This window comes from Amphiura filiformis, chromosome 9 (assembly GCF_039555335.1).
Source record: "Amphiura filiformis chromosome 9, Afil_fr2py, whole genome shotgun sequence".
In the NCBI taxonomy this organism is placed as follows: domain Eukaryota; kingdom Metazoa; phylum Echinodermata; class Ophiuroidea; order Amphilepidida; family Amphiuridae; genus Amphiura; species Amphiura filiformis.
The window spans coordinates 39899510-39924202 of record NC_092636.1 but is presented as its reverse complement, the minus strand read 5'-3'; the positions used below and the strand labels follow the sequence as shown (position 1 = coordinate 39924202).

Here is a 24693-nt window from a genome sequence, read left to right as displayed (position 1 = left end):
AAACCGATAGTTTTAAGTATACCATCAGTGTCAATTTTCCCCGTCTTTGGAATGCACTTCCAGTGTCCATCAGGGATCAGTTTATTTTGTATAAAAATATGGGGCCATTCAAAAGCCACCTTAAAACACATTTTATTGAAATGACTATGCAAGAGCTGGAGCTGGACTCCTAAATTTTATGTTATTGTTGATGAAATATGTGTAATGTGTAATATGTAACTTATTCTAAATGTGCAATATTTAATACTTAATATTTATGTTTTGAGTTCACTTGTCTCGGTGGGTTGGAGGGGTCACACCCCTTGGGTGATAGTGTTCACGCTCCTGGCTCCTCCTGGCTAGCCTACCGGGACAATCTTTTATAATTTTTATTTTATGACATGCTTTGTATGTGTATTTTTGATGTATTTTAGCCAGTTATGTAAATAAATAAATAAATAAAATAAATATAGATGTACACATGATATTTAGTAAGTAATCTAATAAAAATAATAAAAATAATGTAATTTAAATTGACTTACCGCTTTGAAGACATCATGACCTTCATCATAATCCACACTAGCAAAGAACAACTTATTGGAGTAAGATTGGGAGTAGCGCCAGGAGTTTGCAAGGATTTGGAACTCATCACTCACTTGCCTACAGACAAAACCAATCAAACAAAATTATTTCTTCTACATGTACTTACCTAAGCAAGATGACCCTTGTGAAGTATTTTGTGGTCTTAATCACAATAAAATGAAGTTTAGTACAGCATACTTTCACTCATTTCTACAAGCGGGACCACTATTGAACCCTGAGAGGGGGGCATGGTCATTGACCAGGGAGTATCATGCATGACTTGAGATTCACATAAAGAGGGTCTTTTTTCATGATCAGGTATGTATCGTGAATAGGGTACATCTAAAACAATGAAATTTAAGAAAAATGGTATACCTTGCACAAAAAATCACAGTTTTTTGGGTCCACTGAGACAAATGTAGCATGGAATAAAGTTTAAAGTTAAGAACTTCTGAATTTGTGTTTTCCCAGTTGTTATGAAAGGTTTTAGGGTCAAGAAATGACTGATTTACTTGCTTCAAATGGGGGTAAAAATAATGTCAATACTTGTTTAGGGTATAAAATTGCACTTGTCATACTTGCTTAGAGGTGCATTTTCAGACCTACATGTAGCAAATACCTGTTTAGAATTAGAGTGCTTTTTGTGGTCATGCATGATACCCCTTGTCAATGACCAGCGCCCCCAGGTATGCAACACATGCTGAAGTACGTACAAATGTATTAGCTTGCTAATTTACACTGAAAATGTTCTCATTTTTTACATGAATGCATAAAAGGGACAATATTTGACAATGTATGACAAGTTTGAAGAAAATCCATATCCTACGAGTCACTCTCCTTTAACTACAATTGAGTCAAAGTCTCACTTGATTCACACCTGTAGACAAATTGAGTCTCTTGGAGTCAATACAATAATTATCTTGCACATAGGTCACATCAATGTTATCAACTGAACTAATTACCTGCACACACTGCACTGTCTCTGTGGCTGCATGGCTGTCATCATGATGATTACGGAATAATTACGTGGGGTAGCCTTGACATATTGTCGGAATTTATCACCATTCATGCGGATGATTGCACGCTTGTTACTCCAGTCCATTAGCTGCTGAACTCGCTCACCAAGCAATTCCTGTATGCAATAACAAAGAAAATATATATATATTATCTTAGAATTTCATGTACCAGTATACGCATATATTCCTTGAACAATTGTTTTGAACATATACATACATACATACATACACAATTCTTTTATAAAGCGCCGTTTCATCTAGATCACAGCGCATAAACAAATTCAAAGCATAAACACAATATAACAAACAAAGTGAGCAATAAAAACAGTCAACTTTTGGGGAAAAGATATGACTTCAGTAATTTCTTGAAGACTGGCAATGAGTTTGCAGTACGGATGGTGATGGGTAAATTGTTCCACAGTCCAGGAGCAGCCAGAGAAAAAGCTTTATTTGCGGCAGAGTGGAGAGACTTGGCATTTAATTTATGTACAGTAAGCCGAGTTGTATCTGAAGCAGAGCGAAGTCCGGTACGTGATTGATGGTAAGGTGTGAAACAAGAAGCTAAATAACCTGGAGCATGTCCATATAAGCATTTAAACACATATAGCAGTACTTTGAAATGAATGCGTTCTTTCACAGGGAGCCAGTGGAGTTGCTTTAAAAATGGAGTCGCATGATCGCGTTTTGATGCAGAAAAAATGAGTTTTGCACCCCAATTTTGAAGGCGCTGAAGTCTGTCAATATGGGTTGTGTTTACTCCCAGCAGAAGAGCATTTCCGTAATCCAGTCGGGATAAAATAAGCGATCTTACAATACTGCTGCAGGTGTCTAAATCCAAGAAACGTCTGATGCGAGTGATGTTACGCAAGTGGTATGAAACAGAACTGGAAAGAGATGTTATTTGCGGAGCCATAGACATAACATCATCAAAGGTGATGCCCAGATTTCGCACAGTTCCTGATGGTTTGATGATGTCATTTCCAACTTGCAACTGAATGTCCGGTAAAGAACGTTTAAAATGAGGCGAGGTGGCAACAAAAAATTCAGTCTTATCACTGTTCAGCTTCAGCATATTTTCAGTCATCCAGAGTTGTATTTCATCAATGCAGCTAGCTGAGTCGACTAAACCGGGAAGAATCACAGGTGACAAACTATGGCAATTGATACCAGGCAGAATTGTTATTTTATTGCCCCCCCCCAAAAAAAAAAGAGGGTGCCTAATCAGATTTCCTAGTGGTCTCTATATTATATGTTTAATTCTAATTCAGTTGGTGTATCATGTCAAGAATAAACACAATTTGATTGGTTTTCACCTATCCATTATGACACGGTCGATAGTGGATAGTCATATAAAGGCGGCACGCATGTAGATCCTCAATGATTGCGCGATAATGCGTTCACGTAATACATGTGCACGAATTAAAAACGCGGTTCGGCAGCTTAGATGTTTGTGACGGTTTCGTTCATTTAAAACAACGGGGATGTCCTAACAAAAGTGACTTTCTTTTTTCTGAAAAAAGATGGGATTTTGTCTTTTGCCTATCAATATCGTGTCATAATGGATGGGCTGGCCACTATTTTATAGTATTGGCCAGCCCATCCATTATGACACGATATTGATAGGCAAAAGACAAAAATCCTATCTTTATTCTCTAATTTAAAACCTGAAATTGATTTTAAAACTGCACTAACAAGGCGCTTGAAATTAATTGTTTTTCAGCACTTTTCAAATATGATTGCAAAAAACTAATATCTTGATAGATTAAGGACCACTTCATGTTCATACATGACTTTATTACCAAAATAATACCAGTATTGACGTTGAGTATAGTCCCACCCCGCTTTTGGGTGAACATTTGTCAAAATTGGGGGTGGGACTATACTGATTTCAAAAAAAAAAAAAAAAATTCAAGATATTTTGTATTTTAATATGAAAATTGATAATTTGTATTCATGTCATAGTCTATTAATGATTTCAAAATGCATTGAATTTGAATGCATTTTGAAATCATTAATAGATTATGACATGAATACCAAGTATCAATTTTCATATTAAAAATACAAAACATCTTGAATTTTTTATTTTTTAAAATTTTTTTAGGTCAACCATGAATGATCCTAGCATTTAGGTCTAGGTCCTGGGACACTCCAAAGCCGAAAAAATAAATAACTTATTTTTTTTTTTTTTTTTTTTAATTTCTGAAATTTTTCGAAAATTTGGGGTGGGACTTTACTCGAAGGTGGGACTATACTCGCGTCAGTACGGTACTCTTTCATGGGAAAAATTAGTGATATCGCATGAACCGTGTGACCCGCTATCCAAATTGTCAACTGAAATGTCCACAGCTCTTTTTGATAAGGCCAATATTACACACATTTCAATTTCAAAGACAATATGTATCAAGCTCATGTATGAATGAAGTCAAATTTTCACACATCGCTGCAGCTTTATTATTGACTAAACTCCATCAGTCGTATACACTGTGGATGTACTTGTGTTATGCTTTGTAGTGACGACTGAATAGCTAGCAGTTCATATCATGTTGAACTCATGAAAATATTCTCACACAAGTTTGGTTGTGTGCCATAGCACCATGGCTCGAAAAAGTGGGGAATTTGGGAAGCTCTTTCCCAGGAAATAATGTTGTTTGGAGGGAAATTCTGGTATTTGGAGGTAAATTGTGTCTTTTTTGTATATAAAAACATGCTATAACTTGTGGGAAATTTAGCTTGCTTTCCGGGAAATTAACATTTTTTCGAGCCCTGCATAGCACGACTGACAAGTGGCACCTGTGTATCGCGCAGAGGTCAAAATAATATATTTTTGACAGTGCTATTTGGTTTTTAAGGCAATGAAAAAGGTCCTCCCAATTTTTTTGTTTAGGAGACGATTTTTAGGTTCCTAGCGGCTCCTTTTTTGTTACACTTTGGAATATGGATTTTATGTGTATTTTGTCAAGTACATTTAATTTAGCAAATTTTGAAACTATTTATAGTATATTTATTACATTGTCCTGCAAAAGTAGGAGGCTCTGTCATTTTTCCACCGCACTGGTCCCCAGGACCCGCAAAGATTTGAGCAAACATTGTGTTGATAAAGCTTCCCAATTCAACAGTCAATGCGTATTCATTCATCCATGACCATTACCTGCACGTGTATGATGGCAAATTCATCCTACAATATTAGTATTTAATACCCTTGAATAAATTGGACTTCTCCTGAACATAATTCTTGTTGAATGGCTTCATTTATTTGCTTTTCACCCTTTATTTTGAGGATTTATTACGCCAATTACGACCAAATTAGCAACAGTGAAAGTGATGTGGGCAGGGATTCGGTCTAAACTGGTTTTCAAGGGAAGTTGCAATCTTGCTATTCCATGCCTGCTGGTAGTCTAGAGATTTAAACATGTGCTCTCTCTAACCTACACAGAAAGCTTTAATGTCAAGAAAAAAATGAAACTATTCTGCTCATGAATGGAAATCCCCTACGATCTCTTCCCAGAAAAACATTTCCTTCTCAATGTTAGTTTTTTGATGGGGACGAATGTTGTGCTTAAGGGATCTGGAATGAGCGTTTCGACAGTATTTTTTGTGGGACATGTGAGCACATCAGACATATCGAATTGCATTCTGAATACGAAGAATGTCTTTCTGATATCAAATAATTTTCATTTTTTGAAATTCACGATATAATACAAATTTTTTCACATTTTTGATATATAACAGTCCTCGAATTAAATTTTATAAATCTAATGATATATTCCTAAAGTGTATGTAGCTGGGAGGAAAAGCCGATGATTAATTGAAAATTTTGACCTTTCATATTGAAGATATGGATTTTTCCCCAAAAAGACCTATTTTTTTTGTGTGTTTTGGGAGAAAAAAAATCCATATCTTCAATACGAAAGGTCAAAATTTAATTGATCGTCGGCTTTTCATCCCACCTACATACACTTTAAGTACATATTATCAGATTTATAAAGTTTACTTGAGTACTGTTAAATATCAAAATATCAATTTTAATCATTTGCCATAAAATGTGTATTACATTGCAAATTTCAAAAAATCAAAATTATTTGATATCAGAAAGACATTCTTCGTATTCAGAATGCAATTCGATGTGTCTGATGTGCTCTAATGTCCCATAATAAATACTGTCCAAAGGTTCATACCACATCCCTTAAGTTGGGTTTTTTTTTTCGCCCTGGTTCACCTTTGTTAGGGGCTATTTTGACAAAATGATTTTGAGTGCTGGTACCGTGCTGTTGTGACAAGACCGGGCTCTGAAGTTCTATGCTCGTTCAATAACAAACACGGTCAAAAGGTCAATATGGACATAACTGCGCAGTCTCTATAATAGCAGGGCCTAGATTTCGACGAGAATCACAGAATTGATTCTCGCAATGATTCTCGTAAGATTTGGTTGTGAGAATCAGCTTCTCTCATTGTATTATCAGTAAGTGCATTTACTTTTTATGAGGGGGGCAACGTGCCCCGGATGCCACCCTTAGGGGGCGCCAAATTGACCAATTCAGCATCAATTCTGCGCCCTCCAAGCGATGAAAGTCAAAATTTACAATTCCAGATCTGGCAGATCATGGTGCATTATGGGTAATATTTGCCAATTGAATTGGAGATATACATGTAAACACAATGAGACAAAGTACTGTATATTTTCAATGGGGTAAACGTTTGTAAGACAGTGAGCGTATAAAAACGTTTTGTACTGGAATTTCGCTTAAAGTTTGGTCTTCATTCCTTCACAATATTTGTATTTCACAGGAAATATTAACATATGTAGGAATGAATAAAAAATGTATTACAAAAATATGTTTTTGAAGGAAGTGCAAAGTTCGCCGCCACTGCAAACGCAATGCAGCCTCCTTGTGTTTATCTCCAAAAAATTGGAAAATATTACCCATAATGCATCATGATTCAGGAATTGCGAAAGGGCTTAAATACAACAAATTGATTTACAATTAGCAAATTACTATAATTCCAATTGAATGAACACAGCTTTCAATACTAATCACTGTCAATAGCGTGACGCTTTTTTGCGTACACTGCACGATCTACGCCAGCGTGTGCGATTATGCATGAGTAACGCGGAAGTGAATCCAACCAAGCCAACGCACTCGTGATTGGTTAGCATTGTATCCAAGGTCGTGGGTTTGTGTTATAATTTAACATATGTGATATACGATCGCGGTTGGATCGAGTACAGCTGCTGAAACTGCGTTTATTCATAGACAATTGGAATTCCTACTAAAGAATAATAGTTCCAAAGTCCACCAATGATCAAATAACTGGACCAGTCCAATTCCTGACATCATGACCATGGCTTTGTCAATCAATGCACTGACATTGTCATGAATGGAATTGGATGATTGTCAGCATACATGAATGGACATGGTCGACGGTGTGTCATCATGGTCAGTGTTCGAAATAAGTACTTATCTTCTTGTCCTCTTGTCCAAAAATCACTGGGGACAACCATATTGAACTATGTACTTATCCCCTGGACAACCACTATTTGGTACTCAAAAACATGACATATATTTTGGGGACAACCAAAATGTTTTGAGGACATGGTCATGGTGTACACTAGCCCGTACTCACACCTCCGTCACTACGATTTCCACTGTCCTTCTCCGTACGAAGGTCTGAGATGTCTACCTTAAACCTTTCCAGGGTACACATTAAATACCACTTTTTCTCATAAATACCACTTCCTACCATTCCTCATGTGAAGATGAGACTTAAACAAAACATATTTGGTGCATGTTCGTAAATTTTGAGCACATTTGAGGATGTAAAAGACCAGACTTGTGACTGTTATCGTCACCGACGTCACCGTGTTTTGAATTCTTCCTATAAATAGATGCCGTCAGTAGGTATGCCAGGTGAATTTAAATTTGCCATCAAACTGCATCATTTTATATCAAATTAAAGCCCTTGAGTAAAGAAAGCCAAAACTGAAAACCTTTTGTCATAGCACTTTTCATGGCAAAAGTTACATCTTTTCAAAGATCGACTTTCATCAAAAAGATTCTGCTAGCAAAATTCGGTACAATTACCGAATAGGGTGCAACTTGCTAGACTTGAGTCCAGTCCTCGTTTACAGAGTTTAGGGTTAGGGTTTAGGGTTGGGGTAGGGCAGTCTTGTACTAAACCTAGTAGAGTTGCACCCTATTCGGCAATCGCTCCCAAAATTCCCCAAAACAGCATTACGGGGGTGTTTCTAGATTTAAGTCTCATGATGATAGCAGCTTTTTTTAATAAATAAATAAAATAAATAAATTTCGGTGTTTTATATAGCGCCTTTTCCGGATCTAACAGGGATCAAAGCGCTGTAATTTCGCTGCTACAATGTATGGTGGATCATCACAATCAGATCGCATCAACTAGGCTGGTTGCAGCCGAACTTGGCGCAAACCTATCCGCACTTAGATTGTAATGGAACTGCTATCAAAATCCCTCTAAAATTCCATGTGTGAGTGTCTCATCACCATAAAAAATCATATATTTGGGTCAAGTGAAGTATAGAAAACATATTTATGTAGGTTTCCTTGACCAACCTGTTCTTGAAAAAAATTGAAATTTCTATGTAAATATGTATTGTGTTTGGTCCCCGGTCTAGGCGAATTTCGCTGACTAGCAAATGTGTTAAAACTAAGGTTTGCCTGGCATACCTACCGTCAGTGTGACGTCATCACTGCGACATGAATTCAGGGTGCCCCGTTTCTACGTACGTACGGCATTCATGGCCCTATGGTGAGGAAGGAACAACTACTAAACGGAACTAGGGCCATGTTTCGTGCTATAATCAAATTAAGTAATTCTTGGCCAAACTGGAACACTCACTGTGAACCAGGGGTAGCGTTAACCCCGATCGGGGTGAATGACCCCTAAATTTAAAAAAATATTAATTTTTCACCCTCTATATTGGGAATGCAAGCTCGGGGGTGAACTCTGACCCTCTACTTTTGGACCTTACTCCTACCCCTGACTACACTGCAAAATATTTTTCACCCCCAAGATTTAATTTTCACCCCATGTTAGGTATGTCCACATTGCTTATTATAGAGGCGACGTTCAACTCAAAACGCTCAAAAAGTTGCGACCACAGTAAATGGCTTAACTGTGTAATCCCCATAGGAAAATACAAAATTTTGAAATTTGGACACCAGAAACTTGAAGATGTAGTCTAAAAAGTGCTGGTCCTTTATCCTTGATACAGAAGTCATCATGCAGTGACAGTTAGATTTCATAAAATAAAATCGCCTTTGTCATGTGTTTGTGTAAAACGGATCATCGTGGTGAAAAATGATGCATTACTGGCTCTTTTGTACAGTAAGTCATTGTAAAGCATTGTCAATGATGGCCGCAGAAAAACGAAAATTTTTAAAAACAGACATTTGCCCTAACTTTGTTGATATTTGAGCTACAGACATGGTTGTAGTGTGATGGTTGACCCCTCATTTTTTAAGTTAAATGATCACCTTTTTAAACAAAATAATTTCCATGTGAAAAAACCTATTTGAAAATTTTAGTGTAGAACCGATCACCTCTTTTTCTGAATCGGCCGATCTCCGATCCTTTTTGTTTTTGATCGGCCGATCCGATTCAGATTTCCGATTCATACATTCAGTAATCACGGCCAGCCGTGAAACTGTGTTCAAAATACCGCATGCTGATGCACGCAATTTGTATGCTGTTCACGAAAGTGCAACACATAAGCTTCCCTAACTTACCTGCACACATGTAAATTTTTGATGCGAAGCATTCAGAAGAAATTACATATTCCGATTTTGTTTTGAGATGCACAAAAATGAAAAATAAAATTTTAAATATTCCACTAGCACTATAGTATTTTAATATGTGTAAGCACATTTTCGTCAGTCCATATCGGGGAAATCCCTTCGCCCGGGAGGGTCTCTGCAATTGATCAAATAACACTACCCCTGCCCTGATGACGTCACTCAAACATAGTCGATTGTGGGCTTCGCCGGCTTCGGCAATGCTTGGAAGACTCGCGTGGAATTATTTATACCTTCATTTATTCATGAAATCATCAGTAATGCTCTTAAAGAAAATCTGTACCATAAACTAATCAATGGCTATATAGTTGCAGTAATAATAAAAGCGACAAACAGTAAAAGTCCCAAGCTATATATCGTCCAAATAAAGGAGAAATTCTTAATTCCTTACGACGAACTTCGGTCAGTTTGGAATCCATGGTGGCTGCCATACAAATGTTTGTAAGTATTTGTTTGTAATTGAAAATATAAGATGGAACTACCTGTTTTTCGAAAAAATTATTGCTGAATATTGTTTTATTATGAAAGCATTGGATTGGTTTGTTAGATCGGTGAAAGTAACAAATTTTTACCGATTCAGATTCAGATCCGATAAGCTTAAAATCGGCCCGATTCAGAACCTCCCGATCTGATCGGTTCTTCACTAGAAAATTGTGTGATCATGCTTAGTACAAGGAACTTATACGATGTCCTCATTCACAAACTGATACTAGCGGTCCGAATTTTGAGCCATACAAGTTTACGTGGTGAATATACGTCGAACAACCGAATACAAGCACAACGTACGTATAAATTATATATATATTTTTGTAAACATTTTAGGCCTATAACAAAATGTATATTTCGTACAAATTGTACAACTACAGTTTCTACCCTATGACCTATAAAAGTTACCTGTTATCAAAGTGTCCGCAAAAAACTGGTCATCGCAAGTATCTTTGATGCTGAAAACTAAGGATATTCACGCAGGGACAGGCCAAAAACCTTACCTCGATCGTAAAATCCAGCCGATGCATGTCATAAATAATTCATTATTCCATTGTGTAAATGACAGTGATTGTGTCCATGTATTGTTATTGCACCTGCGATCTCGCGCGAGAGCAGTTGTCAAGCTGAATTTATACTCGATCGCTGGATCATCACGTGAATTTGCCTCTCGAAAACCTCTACGAGCTTGTTGCATCGAGCACGCTGACTGGCTTAGCAATTATCAAAGTAGTTTTGTAAACCAATCAGGTTAGACGTACATACTTTACTGGCGAGTCACATTAATTAATACCGTAAAAGGCCGTCGCGTTCATTGATTGGCTTACGATTTCAAAGAATGGCTTTTGCAACCAATCACAATACGGGTTATATGACGCCCGTCGGAAATTTTGCATACGTCCACGATGATGTCATGCCCCAGCGCCACGAGGCTGGCTTTTCTGCGAGTGGTATATCAGTCAGTTTCACACCTGTGATTTAATGGAGCACATCCACAGCGCATTTGACAGATAAAAATGAAATGGGCAATTCTGATGAGCAACAGGATTCCATGAAATGGACGATTATGTAAGTTATTCTACAGGATCGGTAATAATTAACAGCTGGTCTGCTGTATTTGAAGTGCATATTGAAGTTTGTAAGTTTGTGACTTCGTATGTTATGTGCAATTGATATTATAGGAAGCTTAAATTGGCAGGCTCTCATGCAATGTATCCGTCTCTTCCGAACATATATGGACGTCCAGGGCAAGTCATACTGTATGACTTGCCCACACAGGGTATACGTGGTGAACTAGATCATGCCTACCCATGTATTTGGATTTTCTGCAAGCTCGGGAGTGAAAAACACAGGAAAACAACCCCCGACTTTCGGGCCTTTTAATGCTACCCCTGTTGTGGATCTTGGATCTTGGATGATATAACCTCCTGCGGAGATTAAACTGTGAACGCTATAGCCAAAATAATAAATTCTCGATCATGAGAGCCAACTTGGGAACGCACAGTTATTTGCGCCGAGCGTACTACGCAAAGACCGGCGCTTACGGCGCAAACACAGGTTTTGAGAATTGACCAATCACACGGTCGTTGCTAGGCAAAGGTCAAGGTTAGGTCATGCAGGTTGCGCGATCGTGTTATTCTATGAAAAATACGCTGACGCAGAAGGTACATCCTCTCATGATCGAGAATTTATTATTTTGGCTATAGTGGCTCCGCGATAAACCTTCTGAACCTTCTGAAGTTGTAGTCAGCAGGGCGAAAACCGCAAATCGCTAACTATTTGGTGACCGGCAAGCTAGAGGTTTTTCTTGAAAATATCTAAAGATGGGGCTGATATAGTGGTTTGAGTGAGGGAATTCCATGCCCTTCCAGTTCTTGGGAAAAATGAGTTTTTATCGACGCGAATATAGCGCGGTACAGAAGAAAGTATACACGCGCCTTACACTGTGTACACGCTTAGTACACTACATGGACGCAACGAGCATGTTCCAGTTTGGCCAAGAATTACTTAATTTGATTATACGCCTAGGTGTTAGAGTTGGCGACTAAGTCGCCAATAGTCGTTAGTCGTGACTATTACTGATAGTCGCGACTACGACTATTGAAAACCAAAGGTCGACTAATGCAAGTATATTTTTTGTGTTAAAAAATTACTTTAAAAGTGCCAGTTATTCGCACCAAAACCAACCAAATACTAACATATAAACTGCGAAAAATGTGAAAAATGTTAGTCATTGTCTTACCAATAGTAACACTAACCAACAAGTAATCATAATGTCCATAAATCATCATTAAATTGGTGTTATTGACTTGTTGTCGAACTACTTTCCCACAAGATAAAAGCCGTTAAAAACTCAAATTACTTAGAACTGTCGAACATCTCATTATGATTATAATTTATGCAGCGATAACAGGTGTAGCAGCGTCATAGCGTGCATGTACAGACCCAGGTTGGGTGTTTGTACCAACTACTGAAGGTATGAGATTATTTCAACTTTGGAAAGAAACAGCGAGAACTTCCGAGAAGTGTTTTCCAAAAGGGAAAATTTAGGAAAATATTATTAGATTAGAAGTACTTTTCACGTAATTTCAAAAAGCTATGCTTATTGTGGTAACAGAATATTTAGAAAGCAACAGGAAAATAAACAAATTAGCTGACAAACAGTCGTAATGTTGCAATGCCACCCCTGTAGCGACAAATGCAGTAGTCTAGATGAGGCCAGGTGCCGTGGGGCGGAGGTGAAAGTTAATCGTACATGCACGATGCAACACGTTCATGAGCATACCATGGAAAATATGCACTGCCGTACCGGCATGTTTACATATTTTCATGCACAGCAAAACATGGAAACGAACGAAGATCTCTATTGGAATATTGAAGGTTTGAGAAATTATATGAAGTTTCTTGTGCTGTTGCTGGAAAGTGGCAAGTGAATTTAATTGAACAGAAAAGTTAGGCCTATATTACAGCATTTTACAGTCAAATATTTGCATCGCAAACGTGCGATACAGTGTAGCAATTTGTATCGCAACAGTGCTGGTTTGTGTATCAAACTATGATGCGATGTCGGCAATCACAGGTCCTGTAATCATGCATTATAAATACTAAATTGCCACCAATCTTTCACCCGATTTTTCAGTCCAATTTTAACCACAGATAGTCGCGACTATAGTCATAGTCGCGACTATTTGCTGCCGACTAGTCGACTAGGAAAAAAGTGATAGTCGCCCAACTCTACTAGGTGTACTCATCTAGAGTACACCAGCACTAGGGTGATTCACAAAAAATGAAATTGGTATTTTTCAACGGGACACCCCCTCATTTTGTTCATTTTGGTAATAAAATTATACCTGCACAATATGACAAAAATTCAAAAAAGTTTAGGGGGTGCTACCGGTCAATGAACTTTTGTACACAAAGTCAATGGGATTTTTTGTCAAAAATTTCAAACGCTTATTTCAGGGCCTAAAAAGTCTACCAGGCTTGCAAAACTGAAGTAAATGTTCAATGATATACCTACTTTGTGAAAACATGGGTTTTTACCAAATTAAAGTTCATAGTTGACTGTAATAATAAAAATGTTTCAAAAGTGACAGAGGAGTGTAGCTCAAGAAAAGAATACCCTGGGATATCCCCTGGAATCCCACCAGGCACCCCAAATTTATACCTTATTGAACTGAACTGTTGATAAAAAAAAAAGATTAAAATTCTTCACATATTAGTTTACCCCAATGGTGATACCAGCTTTTGAAATCTTATGTAATAGTAACTATCAAAATCCATACATCTGTATCAGGGGTGGTCATTATGGCCATACCTGATGAAGATTTGTATTGTTTGAATTGAATGACCACAGGAAGGATTAGATTCACCATGGTTGAAAAGAAATGTATATAAATTGGGGTCACAACATAGTGGCCAGTTCAAAACTACATCATATTTTGGCTGTTCCAGCAACTGCCTTGCCCCAAATGTAACAGTTTTCACAAAAATGCAATTTTCTGGAAAGCGGGTTAACATTTTTACAATTTTCTTTAGCATTTATTTTAAGGACATTACTCACACTATGATCAAATATTTTTGGCACAATCAGGGAAAATTAACATGGCTTTTTTGTGTTGTAAAGAAAATGGCTCATAAATCCCATTGACTTTGTGTACAAAAGTTCATTGACCGGTAGCACCCCTAAATTTTTTGAATTTTTTCATATTTTGCAGGTATGATTTTATTATCAAAATGAACAAAATGAGGGGGTGTCCCGTTGAAAAATACCAATTTCATTTTTTGTGAATCACCCTAACCAGCACAGTATGGAATCCTCACACCAAAAAAGACACAGACAGACTTGAAATGGTTCAACGCCGTGCTGCAAGATTCGTCCTTTCAAGATACCATCTTCGGGACAGCGTGTCATCTATGCTCCACGAACTGCAGTGGGAGTCCCTTGAGAACCGGCGCAAATCAGCATGCCTTTATTCTGATGTTCAAAATCGTCACCAAGTCTGTGGCCATCAATGCAGATCATATCCTTATCAAGATGCCATCTTCAAACACCAGGTACTACCACCCTAACAAATTCCAGATCATTCCTGCTCGTATTCAACTCTACCAGTACTCCTTCTTCCCCAGAACAATAACCTGTGGAATGCCCTCCCCGCTTCAATCCTGACCTCTCCGTCAGTAGAGGCCTTCCGGGGAGCCGTCTCAAATGCCATGTAAAGGCATCTTCACTTTTTACTCGCACGACGACTGTCAACTTGTAAATAAAGCACCTAGCACATTGGACTTTGCACCGTGCATGAGCATGACCACATTGCAGTTTCCTTGACACTACATCCTTACTTATGGATCCTGTCGAGTATCGTCGTCAGTGTTGTAGGTCTCGAGACCAGGTCTCGGTCTCAAGACCATCTCGAGACCTGGTTTTGCAGGTCTCGGGTCTCGGATGTCAAGGTCTCGGTCTCGGATCTCAAAAGTCTCGGTCTCGGACCTCAAAAGTCTCGGTCTCGGACGTTTTTTAGTTCGAGACCTGTCGAGACCTGAAGAAAAAGATTTGACTTTCTGTTGTTGATCATTACTTTTTCCTTACCCTAAATTTCAACGAATGTTGGAGAAATTGTTAAGAATAAAGATACAGAAATCATTTTTATGATACTGACATGTATGAGGTTAGGGATTTAACAATATGTGGAGTTATAAATGACTCAAAAGTGAGCATGTTCGGATGTGAATGCTAATGCTTCCGCCGCCACTCTGATTAAGCTGGGGTGGGGTACTCAGTACAAATGGCCAAATGGGGAACGTAGCAATTTCAGCCTTTCGGTATATCAATGACCTCCTTTTTTCTAAACCAAATTTGGTATTTGGATGGGTCCTTTTTTTCAAAATTTTCACGGAAAAAAGCTCAATTTTGCCTGCACTATAGCCAACATTGTTGAAATTTTCACAAAATTTGGAGGAAAAGTTGCAAACATTAAGACACATTTTGTTAAATATGGGTCCATTTTCTTGAAAAATTGGTACAGTGATGGGTCTCCTTTCAAATTCCCAGCTGCACACCCCTACCCAAACCAAACTTGAGTATCCCCCGGGATTAAACCAAGGTCTCGGTCTCGGTCTTGGTCTCGGAACTTAGAGGTCTCGGTCTCGGAAAGGGTGGTCTTGGTCTCGGAAGGTTTGGTCTCGGTCTCGATCTCGGACGGGCAGGTCTCGGTCTCGGACATAGAGGTCTTGACTACAACACTGTCACTGATCGTCGTAGATAGGGACAGGCACATCTGAGCGAGGGCGCTATTTATTTTACTTGATAATAATGCCCTATGTAAATCTGTGCCATTTTGTGCCACTGAAAACACCATTTTTGGAGAAAATGATGAATAAAACCAAAATTAATCTGTTTCAGATGCTCTAGTTTGCATTGACAACAGATTCAATGCTTTAGGAAGCAGAATGCAACATTGACTTCACTTTTGAATATTTTTTCTGTGAGATATGCCTTGGTGAAAATCACCGTTTTGGTCAAAAAGGGGTCAAAAGGGGCATTTTGGGAAAAAATTCTATTTTGACCCAAAATTCATCTTCTGACAAAAGGGAAACATGGTTTGACAAAAACTTTCATCCTTTTCACATAACAATTCCAGTTTACTTATTTGCTGGAAAAAAGCACTTTTTTGTTATCGCTTGGGAAAAATCATTGTTTTTGCCTAAAATGGGCCCAAAATGGCCGAAAAATGGCAAAATTTGACCAAAATTAGCACAAAAATCACTTTTTTACCACCTTAAAATTTGAATTTTCATACAAAATTTCACAGATGTGTTGAAAATGATAACATACATAATATTCAACAAAATTAGATTAAATAACAGTGAAAACAAAAATTGACAGGGGGGCACAAAAATTTTCAAGTCCCCCCATGTACTCCTATGGTAAGTCTTATCAGAGAAAATGGCCCAATGTTCCGACAGTAATTTAAGTCATAACTTCACTTAGCAATACAGTAGAAGATTGGTTTTGGTGTCAAATTGTTTCTGAGAAGTTCTCTCTTCCAATAAACAACAATTCATGTTAATAGAATTAATTTGAAATTTTTATGCCTGTCCCTATCGTAGAAGTAGAAGCCATGTCCATGACATTTTTAATTATTCTGTCGGTCGAACATCCGGGCTATCTCTAGTCTCGGGCCCAAACTGCATGTGGCGCACGGTTTGTTGTGAACAACAGAAACCGGCTGTGAAGGAGGCTACATAGCGATGTTGCTGGAGTGGCATTCAATTTCGGAAAAAAGCGACACTCGACCATGGAATTTAATTTTAAGTTTGTCAGTATATAAACGGTAAATCAAGTAAGTTTCTTTCACTCTTAAGGCTTAGAAACGGTTGTTTGATTCCACTGACTATTTGCGATCGAAATTTACATAACACCAATGACAAAAATCATCAACAAAAATCGAATCAGGGACTTGTTTTCACTCGAACATCATCAACCGGAAGTGACGTGACACGGACCGACAGAATATTAAGCTTACTGACCAGACACGGTTCAGGTATTAAACCAGTGAATAACACCTGCATGTCACACTTCTATTCTTCGTACGTCTATGACAAGAAGAAATCACTTACCTCTTTTTTCTTGCCATTTACCTGAGCTGAAAGTACAAATAAACAGCATAAAAATGCTATTATCACACACGGAATCGAAACGTAAAAAATTCTGGATTTTGACGCCATTTTGAAAATCATTTGCAAATCGAGTTCCGAGTTCCCACGTGTAAACAGGAGCACTCATCATCAACTCATTCAACCACGCCCACAATTCAGTTTATAGCATTTGGGGAGTGATGTTTTAGGGATGGGGGGAGGAGGGTGGGAGGGGGGGGGTGGCAGGACAAAAAGAGGCAAATAAATTGGTTTTTAACAGGCATTGTGGTAAAATCAAAGAAAAAAATATTTCTGTGAATTTGCAATTTTGCGTTAAATTACAAAAATGATATACAAAAAAAAAATGCATCAGGGGGTAAACAAATGTCCAAAATGCTTGCACTCCCACATTTTTTCCATATGCCTATGCCAAATTTTTGGGAATTTACAAGCATATAGCGAGCAGGAAATTTTGCATAGTTAAAATGTTTCTGTAGGCCTACTTCCTAAGCCTTTAGAGCATAAAAAGGTACTCCACTGACCCCCCCCCCTTCACATGCCAAACATTGCTTCCCCCTCTTTTTTTGGCCCTGGCAAAAATTGCTTGCCCACAGCCCCTTAGGCATGAAAGAGGTATATAAATAAAATTATGCAAAATATCCTGCCTTTAATGGACTTGTTCCGCATAGTTCCAATTTTAATATAGAAGTAGTGCCCATGGGTCTGGCATGTCAAGGGGGGCCCGTGGGTGAAGATTTTTTGTGTGTGTAAGAAGTCTGCTTCATCCTCTTGGTAGCCTGAAAACCTAACTGCAAAATGTGTCTATTCATTTATGTTGACATAATGCATCAATTTCCGCTGCCAAATCAGTGAAGAGTAGGTTAGGTGTGAAAATTTAGTTTTAGGAAAATTATTGATCATTATCTTCACAGGATATTTAGTGATTTCATTCAAAAAAATTTGAGTCAGCATTTTTATGCCTCTAGGCTACTGCGAGGCATACTGTTTTTGAAACGTCCAATTCTGTCTAACCCTAACCCAGATGCCCTGTGCTGTGGCGCCCCCACTGATTGGTGGTGTTCAAGGTCATATATTGAGGTCAAAGGTCATTTGAGGTCAACTTGTAAATTATAATTTGGTCCCATATGAACAGAAATCCCCCATGGTGGAGGCACCCCAAACCACGCCTTGCGTCAAAAACCGTGATGTTTGCTCGGAAAAGGACAATTTTAGTGGATTTCTTAAATAAAAAAATAAAAGTAAGAAATCCTGTGAAATTGCTTTGACGGAGGAGCTAATTAGATCAAATACCATAGAAACTCGATAGCTAGCATATGTGCTTACTAGCAAGTGCGATGCCATTGTACTTAAGTCCTGCGCTTGAACAACTGAGCTAATTGGGTTGAGGCACAAATTTGCAAGTTTACCTGTTCATATTTAACTATGTTGCTCAACCCCTTTTACACTTTTGTGGATGGGGCACTTCATGTTTGCATGTTTTAATGCATTCAATAGTAAGCATATGCTAAGCACATATGCTAACTATTGAGTTTTTACGGTATGATATTTAGAGATTTAATTTTTTTAAATCTATTCTGGACAGGAGGGGTCAGTAAGATTCAATGAATTGTGAGAAGTTGCTAGATGTAAATTAAAACCAGGAGAAGGGACAATCTATCATTTCTATACTGATACACAAGGGCCATTCTATTGACAACTGGACACTATCATAGGTATATTGGATGTAACATTATTTACAGGAATTCAACACTTTACTCTTGAATTTGAGATTTAGATGCATAACATAATGCAAGTATAATAGTCTTGGTGTAGTACAAAGCAACATGACAATAAGGTTTATAATCGGATCTTATGACAGGCATATCTAATACATCTTGTTATAATAAAGTGTCAATATTTTGGTAGAAAGCATAGCATACATTATACCATCTGTCTGAAGAAACAGCCTACTTATTACAAAGGGGCAGAAACCTATTATAATGTGTGTTATACACTGAAGATGGCATCACATATGCTATGAAATGTGTGCTATCTACTGAAGATAGCATCACATAAGCTATGAAATATTTGCTATCTACTGAAGATAGCATTACATAAGCTATGAAATGAGTGTTATCTACTGAAGATAGCATAACATAAGCTATGAAATGAGTGCTATCTACTGAAGATAGCATCACATAAGCTATGAAATATTTGCTATCTACTGAAGATAGCATCACATAAGTTGAGATGAGTGCTATCTACTGAAGATAGCATCACATAAGCTATGAAATATTTGCTATCTACTGAAGATATCATCACATAAGCTATGAAATGAGTGCTATATACTGAAGATAGCATCACATAAGCTATGAAATATTTGCTATCTACTGAAGATAGCATCACATAAGCTATGAGATGAGTGCTATCTACTAAAGATAGCATCACAAGCTATGAAATGAGTGCTATCTACTGAAGATATCATCACATAAGCTATGAAATATTTGCTATCTACTGAAGATAGCATCACATAAGCTATGAAATATTTGCTATCTACTGAAGATAGCATCACATAAGCTATGAAATGAGTGCTATCTACTGAAGATAGCATCACATAAGCTACGGAATGTGCTATCTAATAAAGATAGCATCACATAAGCTATGAAATGAGTGCTATTTACTAAAGATAGCATCACATAAGCTATGAAATGTGCTATCTACTGAACAGCATCACATAAGCTATGAAATATCTGCTATCTACTGAAGATAGCATCACATAAGCTATGAAATGAGTGCTATCTACTGAAGATAGCATCACATAAGCTACGGAATGTGCTATCTACTAAAGATAGCATCACATAAGCTATGAAATGAGTGCTATCTACTGAAGATGGCATCACATAAGCTATGAAATATATGTGCTATCTACTGAAGATAGCATCACATAAGCTATGAAATGAGTGCTATCTACTGAAGATGGCTTCACATCAGATAGCATCACATAAGCTATGAAATGAGTGTTATCTACTGAAGATAGCATAACATAAGCTATGAAATGAGTGCTATCTACTGAAGATAGCATCACATAAGCTATGAAATATTTGCTATCTACTGAAGATAGCATCACATAAGCTATGAAATGAGTGCTATATACTGAAGATAGCATCACATAAGCTATAAATATTTGCTATCTACTGAAGATAGCATCACATAAGCTGTGAAATGAGTGCTATCTACTAAAGATAGCATAACATAAGCTATGAAATGTGTGCTATCTACTGAAGATATCATCACATAAGCTATGAAATATTTCACATAAGCTATGAAATATTTCACATAAGCTATGAAATGAGTGTTATCTACTGAAGATAGCATCACATAAGCTATGAAATGAGTGCTATCTACTGAAGATAGCATCACATAAGCTATGAAATATTTGCTATCTACTGAAGATAGCATCACATAAGCTATGAAATGAGTGCTATATACTGAAGATAGCATCACATAAGCTATGAAATATTTGCTATCTACTGAAGATAGCATCACATAAGCTATGAAATATTTGCTATCTACTGAAGATAGCATCACATAAGCTATGAAATGAGTGCTATCTACTGAAGATAGCATCACATAAGCTACGGAATGTGCTATCTAATAAAGATAGCATCACATAAGCTATGAAATGAGTGCTATTTACTAAAGATAGCATCACATAAGCTATGAAATGTGCTATCTACTGAACAGCATCACATAAGCTATGAAATATCTGCTATCTACTGAAGATAGCATCACATAAGCTATGAAATGAGTGCTATCTACTGAAGATAGCATCACATAAGCTACGGAATGTGCTATCTACTAAAGATAGCATCACATAAGCTATGAAATGAGTGCTATCTACTGAAGATGGCATCACATAAGCTATGAAATATATGTGCTATCTACTGAAGATAGCATCACATAAGCTATGAAATGAGTGCTATCTACTGAAGATGGCTTCACATCAGATAGCATCACATAAGCTATGAAATGAGTGTTATCTACTAAAGATAGCATAACATAAGCTATGAAATGAGTGCTATCTACTGAAGATAGCATCACATAAGCTATGAAATATTTGCTATCTACTGAAGATAGCATCACATAAGCTATGAAATGAGTGCTATATACTGAAGATAGCATCACATAAGCTATGAAATATTTGCTATCTACTGAAGATAGCATCACATAAGCTATGAAATGAGTGCTATCTACTAAAGATAGCATAACATAAGCTATGAAATGTGTGCTATCTACTGAAGATATCATCACATAAGCTATGAAATATTTCACATAAGCTATGAAATGAGTGTTATCTACTGAAGATAGCATAACATAAGCTATGAAATGAGTGCTATCTACTGAAGATAGCATCACATAAGCTATGAAATATTTGCTATCTACTGAAGATAGCATCACATAAGCTATGAAATGAGTGCTATATACTGAAGATAGCATCACATAAGCTATGAAATATTTGCTATCTACTGAAGATAGCATCACATAAGCTATGAAATGAGTGCTATCTACTAAAGATAGCATAACATAAGCTATGAAATGTGTGCTATCTACTGAAGATAGCATCACATAAGCTACAGAATGTGCTATCTACTAAAGATAGCATCACATAAGCTATGAAATGAGTGCTATCTACTGAAGATGGCATCACATAAGCTATGAAATATATGTGCTATCTACTGAAGATAGCATCAAATAAGCTATGAAATGAGTGCTATCTACTGAAGATGGCTTCACATCAGCTATGAAATGAGTGCTATCTACTGAAGATAGCATCACATAAGTTATGAAATGAGTGCTGTCTACTGAAGATAGTATCACATAAGCTATGAAATGAGTGCTATCTACTGAAGATACATCACATAAGCTATGAAATATTTGCTATCTACTGAAGATAGCATCACATAAGCTATGAAATGAGTGCTATCTACTGAAGATGGCTTCACATCTATGGAATGAGTGCTATCTACTGAAGATATCATATAAGCTATGAAATGTGTATTGTCTACTAAAGATAGCATAACATAAGCTATGAAATGTGTGCTATCTACTGAAGATAGCATAACATAAGCTATGAAATGTGTGCTATCTACTGAAGATAGCATAACATAAGCTATGAAATGTGTGCTATCTTCTGAAGATAGCATCATTTAAGCTATGAAATGTGTGCTATCTTCTATTTATAACATTTGACGAAATGCAAGGCAAAACCCAATATTGACAAACAATAAATTGAAGGGATGCCTATACAAGATTCAAGATTTATACATGAATAACATCAAAAACTAACATAGAGAGTATATAAACAAACAAAAATGTACCAAAACATGCCAAACAGACAAAAGAAGCAAAGCAAATAGCAGGGAAAATAGTCCACAAAGGTACTGGCTAAAAAACGTGGGATTGGACAGCCAATTTGAAGGCCTGAAGGGAAGTGGACTTGACGATGGCTTCCGGTAAGTAATTCCAAAGCGAGGGAGCGTATGGATAAAATGATCTCTTAGAAAGAGTCAGGTGGCAAAAAGGGGGATCAACAGCGCAGGAATTTAGGTGACGCAGGGTAGGACGGAGATGGGGTCTGAAGGGGTTTGGAGAAGAGCATAGACTGTGGAAAATCTTATACAGATGACAAAGAGTGGCTACATCACGGCGCTTAGAGAGGGTTGGTAAATCAGTCTCCTGGAGAAGCTCATCATGTGATAACTTCCATTGCTGCAGAACAACACGGCAGGCAAACCTCTGCGTGGACTCAATCTGATTTGTCAGTGTTTTGTTGGGAGGATGCCAGGTTGTACAGCCGTATTCGAGGATGGGACGAACCAAAGCATGGTATAAAGTGCGGCGAGTATTGATATAGGAGCTGAGTGGAAGGACCTGTGGATGAAGCCCAAGATTTTGCGGGCCTTTTTGCAAATGAGGTCAACATGGAGGTTCCAGGAGAGTTTATCAGTGAGCAGGATACCAAGAAATTTAGCAGATGATACCCGCTCAATTATCTGATTGTTGAGAGTGAGGGTCACATCTGGGAATGGATCTTTCTTGGTAGAGATGATCATAAGCTTGGTTTTGGATGCATTTGCAGTGAGATGATTAAGAGTGAACCAGTTATGAATAGAATTAATATCAGACTGGAAGTCAACCAAGTCAGAAGTATCGTTGATGGGCTTGAAGAGAGTGGTGTCATCTGCATAGAGGACCAGGGAGCTATTTAATGAAAAGGAGGTAAGACACAGATCTGAAGATAGCATCATTTAGGCTATGAAATGTGATGCCATCTACTGAAGATAGCATAACATAAGCTATGAAATGTGTGCTATCTACTGAAGATAGCATAACATAAGCTATGAAATATGTGCTATCTACTGAAGACGGTATCAAATAATCTACGAGATTCATGCATGTTTCAACAGATTGCAATCATCATCATCAATCAGCTGCGGAGCAGGTGACTACAAGCTTGCTCCTACTGCTGCGATCTTGGTCTAGCGGAATTATTTTGTTTGGCTCAGCATCTCTTCAGTATCTCCCAGGTGGTTTATTTGTTTGTTCGCTTCGTGTGGAGACACGCTTGGGACCTGATGGGACCTGGCTCAAACAAAATGCTCAAGCCAGGCTAAAAAGCTATGAGCATGCTGGCCTGTAGGTGTTGCTGAACATGTGATCGTCCTGGTTTTCTCTTCCCATATGGTGGAATATAAAGGGCATATTCTTTCACAGGCTATTTGACTGTGAGATGAAGTATGTGGCAAATAAATTAAGTTGATGGGTCTTAACTCTGGCAACCAGTGGAGTTGTTGCAATATGCCTGCTATTGATTGAATTTGGACTATGTTTTACACTAAGATTTTCTTTAAATATGGAAAACATTTCTAAATTTCTTTTGGTCATTTGGTGAAAAACAAACCATTTTGCTTGATCGCAGGGCTGGATTTACCTTTTTGGGGGCCCTGGGTCAGGCCAAAATTTGGAGGTCCCCAAACGCACTGTGAGGAAGGCATGTGCACTCAAGTGGCAAGTTTTTAGATTCTACACTGGGACATTTGCGCGTGAAGTGCGCGAAAAAAGTTTCAATTTTAGCCCAAATAGAAGCTGAATTTTGCTATATATAATAGGCTAGTGGGTGCAAAGCCTGCAAAATTGTACAATTTTTGTACACTACTTTGGCCCAAAACTGGTGTTTTTCAGCTAAAATGGAAGATGCACACTGCATTATGGCAATTAAGGAGAATCCGGCCCTGCTGGATCGTCTGATGTTTTTACAAAGTATGGACACTGGAAAAACCTGGAATACTTAACACTGACACTCAGATATGCACAATGTTACATGCTATTTTAAGCACTGTCTTTACTCTTGCACAGGCTAATAGTATACACATGGTAATATGTTTGCATTTTTTATTCAGAATACTACTGTATAAGTGGTAATTTTCGTGTACAGTTATTCTCACGATTTAGAGTGAGACGCACATTTTCATGAATGTTATTTTCATGATAGCCCAGTCCTTCCCTATACTTGTTATACATTATTGCATATATTTGCAAGGTGTATTTTCGCGGTTGGAGCTCTAATTCGCGAAAATAAAATCCTCGCAAAAATTACCACTTTCAGCATC

General features: G+C 37.6%; 1 protein-coding gene across 3 annotated transcripts in view; it reads right to left on the bottom strand.

Moving 5' to 3' along the window:
* The window catches only part of LOC140160985 (dolichyl-diphosphooligosaccharide--protein glycosyltransferase subunit TUSC3-like), a 33595-nt gene extending 16434 nt beyond the window's left edge, over positions 1-17161 (bottom strand). For all 3 annotated transcript variants that reach the window (XM_072184343.1, XM_072184345.1, XM_072184344.1), the window contains exons 1-3: positions 17006-17161; positions 1524-1693; positions 522-639 (exon numbers count right to left, since the gene is read on the bottom strand). In XM_072184343.1, coding sequence (XP_072040444.1) covers positions 522-639; positions 1524-1693; positions 17006-17125 — 408 coding nt within the window. In that variant the 5' untranslated portion in view covers positions 17126-17161. The remainder of the gene's footprint in view (positions 1-521; positions 640-1523; positions 1694-17005) is intronic.
* Between the last annotated feature and the right edge of the window lie 7532 nt (positions 17162-24693).